The sequence below is a fragment of the Urocitellus parryii genome, unplaced genomic scaffold (genome assembly GCF_045843805.1).
Source record: "Urocitellus parryii isolate mUroPar1 unplaced genomic scaffold, mUroPar1.hap1 Scaffold_43, whole genome shotgun sequence".
In the NCBI taxonomy this organism is placed as follows: Eukaryota; Metazoa; Chordata; class Mammalia; order Rodentia; family Sciuridae; genus Urocitellus; species Urocitellus parryii.
The window spans coordinates 5,292,083-5,305,250 of record NW_027553833.1 but is presented as its reverse complement, the minus strand read 5'-3'; the positions used below and the strand labels follow the sequence as shown (position 1 = coordinate 5,305,250).

The 13,168-nt window shown below is 52.5% G+C and overlaps 1 protein-coding gene and 1 pseudogene across 3 annotated transcripts in view; one reads left to right on the top strand and one right to left on the bottom strand.

Annotated features, from left to right (window-relative positions):
* Positions 1 to 2,490, bottom strand: part of LOC144252431 (transport and Golgi organization protein 1 homolog) — a 102,101-nt pseudogene extending 99,611 nt beyond the window's left edge.
* A 4,506-nt stretch (positions 2,491 to 6,996) lies between these two features.
* The window catches only part of LOC144252432 (flavin-containing monooxygenase 5-like), a 64,362-nt gene continuing 58,190 nt past the window's right edge, over positions 6,997 to 13,168 (top strand). For all 3 annotated transcript variants that reach the window (XM_077794756.1, XM_077794757.1, XM_077794755.1), the window contains exons 1-3: positions 6,997 to 7,085; positions 11,034 to 11,101; positions 11,786 to 11,963. In XM_077794756.1, coding sequence (XP_077650882.1) covers positions 11,856 to 11,963 — 108 coding nt within the window. In that variant the 5' untranslated portion in view covers positions 6,997 to 7,085; positions 11,034 to 11,101; positions 11,786 to 11,855. The remainder of the gene's footprint in view (positions 7,086 to 11,033; positions 11,102 to 11,785; positions 11,964 to 13,168) is intronic.

Here is a 13,168-nt window from a genome sequence, read left to right as displayed (position 1 = left end):
TAAGATATCTGCTTTCACAATCTTGCTTAAGCTACTCATTTATCTAATTAATTCCTTCTTGCTGGATAAAAAAATGCAACCTAAAAGCGAGTCCAAATTCTTGCTTTATTAAAAGACTCCTTTTCATAAAAGGAAAGGCCAGAAGGTTCTGATAACCCCAACAATGGTCAAAAAGAGAACATAAGCATGGATCATACATTGAATGTAATCACAAACTCTGAATTGGGATCATCACCTGTGCCCCACAACCTGGAGGAGATTCACCTGCTCCCAGCCCAGGTATAAGGTATATAAATTCGAGTTAAAGCCTTGATTTTTTCTAAATTCATCTGAGGTGCACTGGTATTGATAAACAAGCTATGATTTGGCAATTTTACCTTTATTTTTTGAGGTTCTAAACCATTTAGCAACTCTGTAAAGGCCTGCGCAGCACTTCGGCAACGCTGCTCCAATAAGGCTATGTAACCATCTTGAATTAAGCTTCTTAGCATTTTCATTATATTAGCAAAATCCTGCAAAAAGAAAAAAAAGAAAAAGAAATTTTATTTCACTAGTGCAAATCTACAGCTTTTTAGTTTAAAACTTATGATGTTAAATTCGCATTAACACTTTATAAATGAAAATAAGTATTTAAATAAATACTCAAACTATGCTTTATTCATCATATTCCTTTCTCAGCACAGCACTGCCTCATTATCTTCATTCCTCTGCCACTGCCCATGAGAGAAAAGTTTGATTCATTTTATTCTATACAGTGCAAAGCTTTGCTTACTTTTTCAGTCTATACCAATAATATTTTGGAGTTTTAACAATGTAAGAAGAATAGTAAACATCACTAAATAAGTAAATTGTCTGGGACTACAACAATTAGACACATAATAATACAGGACCTATGTACTCAAACAATCAGATTTTAACAACTGTCATCCTGTGCTGAAACAAACATTAATTTTAAGCAAGAAATACATATTTCAATCGTTAACTACTCCTACTTCACATGTACTTAAATATAACCAGAAAAAAATTATTGACAGAGTACAATATTAAATAAAAGGAAAAACATAAAAAATAAAAACAAAATTGACATAATATACTCAAATAAAGTGATAAACTTTTTGCAAGTTGAAAACATATGTACACAAACATTATAATGTGAATTCAGATTTTAGTTACATGGCAATAGCCTTAAGTTACAAAAGTTCCACAAAGATGACAGAGGTAAGACATTAAGATAAAGTCTCGTCATCCTTGCCATACATGTGTACACCATTCAGAGAACAGAAAATACTAATCTAAACAATATACTCCTCACTGTTCCTAACAATAAAGACTCAAAAGGTAAACTGTAGAGTTTAGTCACAGATTAACAAAAGATTCCTGATGGTTTCTAGCCAATGAACCAAAATATAGGACAACTTTCCCCCAAAATATGATGGAAAAGAACAATTCTCATATTAACCTGGTTATCCACTATAGTATTTAAAACACACATGAGAGCCACATTTGTTTTAAGATGTGAATTTGAGATTACAGACCATGAAGTGCTGTCCTGTCAATCACTAGTTATTCACCTTTTTAAAAAATATTTTTAGTTGTCAATGGATCTTTATTTCATTTATTTATATGTGGTGCTGAGAATTGAACCTAGTGCCTCACACATGCTAGGCAAGCACTCTTCCATTGAGCTTCCACCCCAGCCCAAATATGCTGTTTTATTCTCCTTTCTTATTCTAGGAACGGATCCACATAGCCTTGGAAATTATTTCCCTTAACATAACTTAACATAGGATATCTGTACTGTAAGTTTCATCAGACCAGGTTGGACACTGTCAATGCAGACTCCCTCTGTCTGCAACATCTGGGAGGGGCCCAATAAAAACGCATTGAATAAACAATGGGTTCACAAACAACTATCATAAATAATCTTTTTACCTTCACAGGCTTTTTAAAAAGTCCTTCAGGGTTTTTAGAGTCAGTAAAAATATAAAAACATATAATTAAAAAATCTCCCAACTGTTAACAAATTCTAAAACTGCTTTTATTCAAATAATTAGAAATCTGTTTCAGTCCTTTGTAAGATGTTATAGACCTAATAATTAATTGAATTTTAAATGACCCATAAATTTTGAAGCAATTATCCTATTTGAAGCAATTATCCTATTTTTGAAGCAATTATCCTATAGGATAATTGCTTCAAAATTTATGGGTCATTTAAAATTCAATTAATTATTGAGCGCGGCGCGGCGGGGCGGGGCGGGGCGCGGCGGGGCGCGGCGGGGCGGGGCGCGGCGCGGCGGGGCGGGGCGCGGCGCGGCGGGGCGGGGCGCGGCGCGGCGCGGCGCGGCGCGGCGGCCGGGCCTCCCCGGCAGCGGGCGCCGGCCATGCTCATCACGTGTGCTACCTGTACCTGTGGGCGGGCTGCGCCCGGTCGCGCTGCTCCTTCACCTTCTGCGGCGCGGCTGCCACGTCTTCTGTGACGGCGAGAGTCAGGTGGGCGAGCGGCTGAGCGGCGAGAGTCAGGGCCGGAAGCGCGCGGGGCGGGGCCGGAAGCGCCTTCGGCTGCGCGGGAGAGGCGGGGCGCGCGGGCCGAGAACCCTGGCCTCCCCGCAGCGCCATGCGCGGTGGGCGGCCTCTGGGGACCTGAGCGCGGCAGGAGGCTGTTCCTCCTGCGCACCACGGTGCAGCGGCGCGCACGTGTTCCTGAGCCCCGGCGGCCGCGTCTTCTGCGTCGGGGAGTCAGGTGGGCAGGCGGCGGCGGCGCGGCGAGAGTCAGGTGGGCAGGCGGCGGCGGCGCGGCGAGAGTCAGGTGGCGGGCGGCGGCGCGGGGAGAGTCAGGTGGGCGGGGGGCGGGGCCGGAAGCGCGCGGGGCGGGGCCGGAAGCGCCTTCGGCTGTGCGGGAGCGGCGGGGCGCGCGGGCTGAGAACCCCGGCCTCCCCGCAGCGCCATGCGCAGTGGGCGGCCTCTGGGGGACCTGAGCGCGGCAGGAGGCTGTTCCTCCTGCGCACCAAGGTGCAGCGGCGCGCACGTTTTCCTGAGCCCCGGCGGCCGCGTCTTCTGCGTCGGGGAGTCAGGTGGGCAGGCGGCGGCGGCGCGGCGAGAGTCAGGTGGCGGGTGGCGGCGGCGCGGCGAGTCAGGTGGCGGGCGGCGGCGGCGCGGCGAGAGTCAGGTGGCGGGTGGCGGCGGCAAGGCGAGAGTCAGGTGGCGGGCGGCGGCGCGGCGAGAGTCAGGTGGGCGGGGGGCGGGGCCGGAAGCGCGCGGGGCGGGGCCGGAAGCGCCTTCGGCTGCGCGGGAGCGGCGGGGCGCGCGGGCTGAGAAACCGGCCTCCCCGCAGAGCCATGCGCGGTGGGCGGCCTCTGGGGGACCTGAGCGCGGCAGGAGGCTGTTCCTCCTGCGCACCTCGGTGCAGCGGCTGCGCGCGTCCCGCTGCTCCTTCACCTTCTGCGGTGCGGCGGCGCGCACGTGTTCCTGAGCCCTGGCGGCCGCGTCTTCTGCGTCGGGGAGTCAGGTGGGCAGGCGGCGGCGCGGCGAGAGTCAGGTGGGCGGGTGGCGGGGCCGGAAGCGCGCGCGGGGCCGGGCTGGAAGCGCCTTCGGCTGCGGCTGCGGGGGAGCGGCGGGGCTTGCGGGCGGGGCCGGAAGCGCCTTGGGCTGCGGCGGGGTGCGAGGGCTGAGAACCCCGGCCTCCCCGCAGAGCCATGCGCGGTGGGCGGCCTCTGGGGGACGTGAGCGCGGCAGGAGGCTGTCCGTCGTGCGCACCGTTGAGCTCCTCGCGCTGCTCCTTCACCTTCTGCGGTGGCTCACACGTGTGCCTGAGCCCTGGCGACCGCGTCTTCTGCGTCGGCGAGAGTCAGGTGGGCGGGTTAGAAGCCAACGTTTTTATTTGAAATCTGAGACATGTTCTACTTTTGAAAGTCTCACCTTTGCTATTGCCATTTATATGTCCTTTAAAACCAGAGCTGCCACACCCTCCAGCCCAGCCAGCTGTTGAGCACACAGGCCTCCCACCAAGCCGCCCTCTGCTCTCCCCCACATCCTCTCTGTGAGCAGGCTGAGTGGTCTTCAGCCACATTATACCCAGGCACTTTAGAAACAGTTTTTTTGAGATGTGATTCACCTCACGTACAACTCGGGAATTGAAAGTGTGCACACGTCATTTCAGAGGTTTTAGGATGTTCTCACTTGTGCAGGAATCACAATCAACTTGATTCTCATCACCCCTGTGCCCATCAGCAGTCACTCCTGTCCTCTGCCTCCCTCCCCAGCCAGGCACCCCCACTTGAGTTCCATTCCTGCTGCTTGCCTGCTGTGCATAGCTCTCACAGCGGAACCGTACCGCACGTAAACTTTCACATTGGGCTTCTTCCACTTCATATAATTTTTTGCCAGCTCATCCATGCTGCATGACATATTCATTCCTCCTTTGTAATAAATACTTTGTGCTGCTGTCTTTAACCTTTTGAAATGATGCCTGGGCCACTGGTTGCATCCAGGGGGCCAGTGCCCAGAGCTGAGGGTGCAACATCTGTCTCCTCAGGCCAGCAAGATAATCCTGGAGATCAAGAAGGCCTTTGAGGAGAGCCTGAGCATGCTGAAGTGGATGGATGAGGACACCCGGAAGTCAGCCAAGGAGAAGGTGAGGCTGCCCGGGAGCTCGGGCACCCAGGCTTCCTGCACCGGGCGAGAGCAGCAGAGAGAGTGCAGGGCTAGGAGAGGCCAGCCTGTCCCCTGGGCACGCATGGATGCTGTCCTGCCTTGTGACCAGTCTAGCAGGCTGGGGGGACAGCCTGAAGCCCAGTGTCACACATCTCTTGGCCGAAGGTGGACAGGCAGGAGAGCACGCGCAAGAGAGGTGGACCAAGCCACTGTGGTGCCCACTCCCTCCACAGCTCCCAGTTCCCCAGTGGTGGGGGACGGAGCCTCAGAACCTCATCACCTGCCAAAGGTTCCAACACTTGAACTTTGGGGACACATTTGGACTATAGCAGCTTCCCTTGGGGAAGCAACATTTAATCAGAAACCCAAAAGATTAACTGGGGGCTGGGGTGGTGGCTCAGCGGTAGAGCACTTGCCTCACCTGTGTCAGGCACTGGGTTCGATCCTCAGCACCACATAAAAGTAAAGAAAAAAAAGATACTGTATCCACCTATAACTAAAAAATAAATATTTTTTTAAAAAAGATAAGTTAGGCAAGGAGGGAATGTTTCCAAAAAGAGATGTGAAAGTCCTAAGTGGGGAGGTGCCTGATCCCCCGCCCCTTGACCTGACCCTGAGCCCAGAGCCCGCAGAGCTGGGGCCAGCTGGCCAGCATCGCGGGTGCTCAGTTCTGTGTCCCTCCCATCTAGGCGGACGCCATCTACAATGTGATAGGCTACCCCAACTTCATTATGGACCCCAAGGAACTGGACAAAGTGTTCAACGACGTGAGTGGTTTACGCCCTGCCATCCCAAGTGCCCACTTGGGGAGGGGCCAAGGTGGGCGGGACACCCAGGGCTTCTGGAGGCAGGGAGGCTGACCTGGCATCATGACAGCCATCAGGGGATTAGCTCAGTGGGAGAACGCTGGCCTCGCATCATGACTCCAACTGGTTCAACCCAAGCACTACATAAAATGGGGGTCAGGGGGGCTGGGGCTGGCTCAGTGGCAGAGTGCTTGCCTCACACACGTGAGGCCTGGGTTCGATCCTCAGAACCACATTAAATAAATAAAAAAATAAAGATATTATGTCCATCTACAACTAAAAAATTTAAAAAAAAAAAAGGTTTTGGGGAAGCAGATCCTAAAAGGTGCAGCACCACCTGACCCTGAGCCCAGAGCCCACAGGGCTGGGGTCAGCTGGCCAGCATCACGGCCCTAAAACACCACGGGGTGGGTAGAAAGTGAAGCCCCTCACACCCCCGCTCCTGCCCCAGAGCGGCCACCTGTCTTCAGGGTTGTACCCCGACCTCCTCAGAGAAAACTCGGACCTCAAATTTTGACCTTGAGATGGGAATGGGAACGAGGAGGCAGCCATCCCAAATGCACGGTGACGCTCCGCTGAGGTGGAGGGGGATTGCTGCCTCCCTGCTTGCTGCCAGAACCTTCGGCACATCACCCCTTTAAGTGGGTTGTGATTTTGCCCCAAATAATAGTTTCCTATCTTCTCATGAGTGAAATTTCTGAAATTCAGGCATTTTTGAAATTATAATAACCTCTCATCATGGTTCTATTTAAAACCTAAGACTATTAAAATTACTTCTGAGAATAGGAGACTCATTCCGCAGCCATGTTTCTTAAGAATAATTTCAGACACCCCAGGGTCATCATGATGCGAGACCCAGAGTCTCCTGGAGATAGCTCAGGAAGGGCCCACAGGACAGGGACCTGCCCCTAAGGGCCCAGTGTTTTATAGCAGCCCTTGGGTACACCGTAAAGATCTGGAGTGGACCTGGGGGAGGGCTTTGCACCTGTCAGGAGCTGAGAGGCCTTGCCCAGGGGTGGGGGTGTGATAACACCTGTCCCCTGACATTTCAGAGCTAGACTCCAGCATGGTTCATTAAATCTGTGCTGTCCAATTTGTTAGCTACCAGCCATGGGGGGCTATTTAATTCATCAAAACTTAAGTTAATTAAAATTTAATTACACTAGCACATTTGAGATGCTCGGTAGCCACCTGTCACCAGAGTCTACCATATTGGCCAGTGTGGGTATAGAACACAGGGAGAACACACCCATCGTCACAGTCCTGCAGGACAGTGATGGAGATACTTCTTGCCCAAGGGAACCACTGCCGGGGCATCCTGCAGCACTGTGACACTGTCAGGCGCCTGAAGGAGACAGTTGTTGCTGGGCCCAGCAGGTTAGAGGCCTCCGGAGGGGTGGAGCCTGCAGCTCCAGCCCACACTCTGGCCCTGGTCCTGCCGACCCATCCCTTCACCTCAAGGGGTCTGAGTTTCTGAGTTTCCTCTGGGCGTGCTCTCATCCTGTGTCTCTGCTTCTTTCTTCAATACACGGCAGTTCCAGACCTCTACTTCGAGAACGCCATGCGATTTTTCAACTTCTCATGGAGGGTCACCGCTGACCAGCTCAGGAAAGCCCCCAACAGAGACGAGTGAGTCCCCCAGGCCCGGCCAGGAAGGCCTTGGTTCCCCACCATGGGGATGCACCCCACTGAGCTTGCCTTCCCCACCCACTGTCAGGTGCCAGGTGTGACTGTCACATTGGCCCTCTTTTCAAATTAAGAAATCAAAAGCCACTGGGTGCGGTGGCACATGTCTGTAATCCCAGCAGCTCAAGAGGCTGAGGCAAGGGGATCGCAAGTTCAAAGCCAGCCTCAGCAACGGCGAGGCGCTAAGCAACTCAGTGAGACCCTGTTTCTAAATAAAATACAAAAGAGGACTGGGGATGTGGCCCAGTGGTCGAGTGCCCCTGAGTTCAATCCCCAGAACCCTCTGCAAAAAAAGCCAGAGTAGAGCCCATCCTGGCCCCAGTCTGTGTGCCGCAGTGCCCAGCCTGTTGGCAGAGTGAACCTGGCCTCTGAGGCCGAGGAGGCCTGGCGCCACATCCCAGCTTCATGGCCTTCGCATTCAGAGCCTTCATTTCATTATCTTCGAAGTAGAAGGGAAGGGAACTGGTTCTGGGGTCATTGAAGCAATCCAGTGTGGGAACTGGGGAGAGCCAGGCCCTGAGAGGAGGCCCTCCGCATGGGTGAATGTCCCATAACTCCTCACAAACAGGAGCGGTGGTTTCTCCCACTGTCTCCCTGAGAGCTGGGGAAGGTTCTAGATGGGCGCTGATAACCAAGCACATGAAAACACTGCAAATCCCACTGTGCATCAGTGTCCCTTAGGGAGCAGTTTCAAAGATATTTCCCTAGGATGAGGGTGTAGCTCAGTGGTAGAGTACAGCCTAGTACTTGAGACCCTGGGTTCCCTCCCCAGCACTGCCAAAAATGTGGGTGAGGGTGTGGGGGTTGCCTCCTGAAGTTTTTTTTTGTTGTTGTTGTTATGGTGGTGTTTGGTTGTGGGGGCTTTTGCAGCGGGGGTAGGGAGTTCCTGGGGATTGAACCCAGGAGTGCTTTATCACTGGGCTAAATTCCCAGCCTTTTTTTATTTTTTATCTTAAGACAGGGTTTGACTAAGTTGCTGAGAGCCTCACTAGGTTGCTGAAGCTGGCCTTGAACATGTGATCCTCCTGCCTCTACCTCCCAAATTGCTGGGATTACAGTTGGGCACCACTGCACCTGGCCATAGCCTAACTTCTACCCCAGATCTTAAGTCAGAATAATCTGGAGAAAGACCCTTCTTTTTAAAATGGTCTCCCCAGGAAATTTAGATGTAGTCAGCCCAGTACTAGTCCCTCCACTCCTGAAACAGGATAAATCTTACCAAAAGTCAGAACGAGTCCTCTTTGCCTCTGGCGCCCTCTTGTGGGCAATGGAGGTTCAAACATCCTTTTCCTCCAAGTTTTCCATTGTCAACCAGGGTCCCCCTAATAAACAAGAAGGTAGGTGGGCCTTCACCTTCAGAATATGGCACAGACACTACTGCCAATTTACCTGGCTTTTTAAATTTTAGATTAAAATTTTTCACTTAAACTTGTCTTCTAGCCAGACACAGCAGTATTCATCTACAACCCAAGCTACGCAGGTGGCTGAGGCAGAAGGAGCCAAAGTTCAAGGCCAACCTAGGCAATTTAGCAAAGTAAAAAATAAGGGCAAGGGATGAAGCCCAGTGATAGAGCACCCCTGGGTTCAGTCCCCAAGGAAGGAAAGATTAATGCAGTGTGGAAAATCTGAACCAGTCGTGGTGGTGCACACCTGTAATCCCAGTGGCTCAGGAGGCATGGGCAGAAGTTCAAAGCCAGCCTCAGCAAAAGTGAGGTACTAAGCAACTCAGTGAGACCCTGTCTCTAAATACAATACAATATAGAGCTGGGCTGGGGCTCAGTGGTCATGTGCCCTGAGTTCAATCCCCATTAGCCTCCTTGCGCCCCCCAAAAAATACAATATGAAAAATCTGAAAACTTATCCATGAACTTTTCATACCCTGTACACTAAAATCATTGATCTGTCTTGCACTTTTTGGATTTTTTACATAATCATGGCCTCATGCATTGGTCCTTTGGAAAATAGCGTTTTGCCAGGCATGGTAGCACATGCCTGCAATCACAGCAGCTAAGGAGGCTGAGTCAGAGGGATCATGAGTCCAAAGCCAGCCTCAGCAACTTAGCAAGGCCCTAAGCAACTCAGCAAGACCCTGTCTCTAAATACTATATTAAAAAGGGCTGAGGATGTGGCTCAGTGGTTACACACCCTGGGTTCAGTCCCCAGTATGAAAAAAAAAAAAACAGAAAAGAAAAAAAATTGTGGTTCCACTAAGATTTACAGATTTTCCACTTTCATATACTGCAGCCAAAAAAAATTTTTTTTCACATTAGTTAACATCATAGTTGACCTCCTGAGAAAAGTCTTAAAGTACTATCAAATTCATGATGGTCAATACAAGTTTTCCAAAATTTTAATTTTTCTTTAAAACTTTAGTTTTTTTTGAAACCTCACATTTTTATCATTGGTAATAAATGACAAAATGTGAATTATTTACCCTGAGGTGCTAAGCTTCCCTTTTCATTTTCAAGAACATGTCTGCCTAGTTGCCCAAGTCCAAAATTCCATGGCTGGTCAGTCATCCGAAGAGGATGAGAGAGGCCTGAAGCACCACGTGGGTATTTCCCCATTGGTCACACGGGATATTAAAGACTGGTACTTGGGGGCCGAGATTTAATGGAATTAATAGTTAGGCTACTTTTTCCTGGGTGTTGTCAATGAAAATGACTGGCTGGTTTGTTTTGGTTGGAGCACCTTCTGGGGAAGGAGAGGTGGCTGCTAGGACTTGCCTGGCTCCCTGCCCAGGCGGCAGCAGTGTCATCCACGGTTGCTTTTGTACCTTGATGCACATCTCAACAAGTGGCAGAGGCAAAGTGTCTCAATGTTATAATGAAGATAGTTTTGACATCATAAACCAGAGGATCTTGGGGACTGTCCACAGACCACACCTTAGAACAGTTTCTAGACACATTTCAAGCCTCAAAAATAACCTCAATTCAATATCTGATGGTCCCTCTTGCTGTCTGTGAGTGCCTTGGTGTGGCACCCTCTGAGGTGACATCTCTGATTTATAGACATTCAGGTGTTTTCTAGTTTCCCCCTCAGAAACAGTGCTGCCCGATGTCCTTGTGCTGACTTGGGCCTGGGTCATGGAGAACCCACTGGAGTTCCACTCCGCCCACAGCCTGGGCTCTCTTGCACCTGTTGCTTGCAGGTGGAGCATGACCCCGCCCATGGTGAATGCTTACTACTCGCCCACCAAGAATGAGATCGTGTTTCTGGCTGGGATCCTGCAGGCACCCTTCTACACCCGCTCCTCGCCCAAGTAGGCCATCTCTGGTGCTGGTGCCCCGATGGGTCCCCTGCCCCTCAGCCAGCCCTGTGTCTGCAGCTGACCCTGACAGCCATCTTACTGAGCCATCTGCGCCCCGGTGGCCAGGTGGCCTAGGATTGCAGCGTCGTGGGTGCAGAGGGCAGCAGCCCCTGTCTCCTGCCTTCCCTCCAGGGGTCTCTGGGGCCGAAAGCTCCTGCAACCGGGGAACGTGGCACAGTTGTGCAGTCAAGAGCCCCATGTGGGAAATACTGCTGTGCCGGTGGCTTAGAGCAGTCACAGCCAGGGAGTTGGTGGGTGAGGGCAGTGTACTAGAAGCTGGACTCCTGGGATGACCGTGTGGAGCTTGGGAAGAGGTGCTGGCCCATTCCCAGGCTCCGTTTGCTTTAAAGCTTAACTGCTAGTCTGTGGGAGGGGACAGTGATCCTCTAGAGTGTCCAGCACGAGCATGTCACCCACAGGGCACAGCTGGCTCCCTTAGACTGCCCAGCCTCCCACTGTCTCTAGGGCTGTGTCCCACAAAGCCCCGAGAGACTCTGCTAAATCTCAGGCCCAAGAAGTGAGGGCCACATGACAGGGTAGGAGCCAGAGGCCTTGCTCTCACTTTGCGTTTCTCCCTCCAGGGCCTTAAACTTTGGTGGCATTGGTGTCGTCGTGGGCCATGAGCTGACTCACGCTTTTGATGATCAAGGTACAGGTTCCTTGGGGTCCCTCCAGACAGAGCCCATCAGCTTCTTAGCCCCGTTGCCTCTGCTCCCTGGGACTTACCTTTGGAGAGAAGGACCAGAGTCTAAACCCTGGCTCAGCTGCTTGCCAAATGCTCACAACTCGGCAAGTTACGTCATTCCCCAAGCCTCCTTATCTGCAAAATGGGTGCAACAGATCCAGGTGGGGGTGGAGAGGATCGTGTGAAGACTATAGCTAGCACCTTCTAGAGGGTGCTGGGTGCTCGGTGCTCAGTGGGAATCAGAGACGTGGAAGTCACACCCTCCTCAGCAGCTAATGTCCAGGGTCTTCCTCAACTGCCCCCTGCTTGGGGACAAGAAGGAAGTGGCAGAGACCCTGGAGACCAGGCCTGGCATGTGCTCCTGATTCTGTCAACTCCACTGGCCCCTTGCTGGCCTCCATTCCTTGGGATCCGAGGCCCTTGGCCAGTGGAGATCCACCCCACGCCTCGAGCCTTTGTACAGCCGCTCAGCCGCCTGCCTGGCCACTTTCCCCCACCCTCTCCCACTCGGTCTGGCCCTCTGATGGGCATCCTGTCCCTGTGCAGGCTGGAGGGTGGGGGTCAGACAGAGGAACCCACTTGTCACTGGGAGAGAAGAGCGATAGCAGGGACAGGTCCCACGGTGCCACTCCTGCGCTCCGACCACAGGGCGGGAGTATGACAAGGACAGGAACCTCCAGCCCTGGTGGAAGAACTCCTCAAGCAGCAGAGGGAGTCCATGGTGGAGCAGTATAGCAGCTACAGCGTGAATGGGGAGCCCGTGAACGGCCGCCACACCCTTGGGGAGAACATCGCAGACAATGGGGGCCTCAAGGCGACCTATCGGGTGGGTCTGCTCCCCCTGTGCACCTGTCCAGGTCCACATCTGTCCAGATGCCTCATCAGTAGGTCAGCGTAGAGACGCCTGGCAAACTGCAGGAGTGCTGTGCCTCAGTTTCCTCATCTGTCGGTGGGGGTGGGGAGGATATGAGCACTGACTGTGGATGCAGAGCCTGAGCCGGGTGCCCAAGGCCCTGTGCTCAGAGACCACCTGCCTGAGAGACCCGGGAGAGAGCCAGGGTGGGGTCCACCTGCAGAGCCGGCCCCTTCTTACCTTTGAGGGGGAACCCACTGCCAGGTAGGGCAGCAGGGCCCAGGAGGACACTGAGCACAGAGCCAGTTCTGGGTTCTGATCCTAGTCTAGAGTAAGTGGCTACCATCTGAGCTCATTGGCTTGGCTCTGAGCCCCTGACCTACACCCTCAGGTGGCCAGAGGTGAAAGCAAGTGACTCAGACACAGGTCCCGGCCCGAGAGGCAGCCTGGCAACTCACCAAGGAAAAAGGGCCAGGGGCAGGGGGTGGTGGAAGGAGTGGGAAGCAAGGGCCTCTGTCACTGAGAAAGGAGCTTGGTTCTATTCTGGTGACAGTGGGAGCCACTACAGGGTCAAACAGGAGACATTATCTAAATCCTTCTTTAAGGCAGGTCTGCAAGCCCACAGCCCGTGGGCAAATCCAGCCCCAGCCTGTCCCTGTAGGTTTGGGGGACCTGGCCACACTGTGTCCACAGGTTGCCTGTGGCTACTTTTGCACTCTGAATACAGAGGAGGATAGTTCAACAGGGACCGGTAGCCCCAAAGCTGGAACATCTACTCCGGCCCTCACAGAGGAGGTCTGCCAACACCCGCCCTAGACAGTTTGCCACATGAGGAGGGGACCAGGCTTGTGTCCTCCGTTCCTCTGAGTCAGGGCGACCCGTTGGAAGCTGTTGTGTGGTTACCCAGGCAAGAGGCCGTGTGGAACAGAGGGAAGGGTGAGGAGGGTCAGATTTGGGGTGTTTGGCTTGGCTGGAAGAGTTGGGGGGCACTCTGGGATTTGAGCCTGAGTAACTAGGAAGGTGGTGGTGCCATCGTATGGTGGCAGGTTTGGTGAGGGTACGTGTGTGTGTGACTTATTCCTCTGTGCCATGCTGAGTTGGATGTGACCTTGGGTGTCCAGCTAAGGCAGTTGAATATCCAGATCAGGGAAGAGGCTGGCGCCAAAGTGCACATTGGA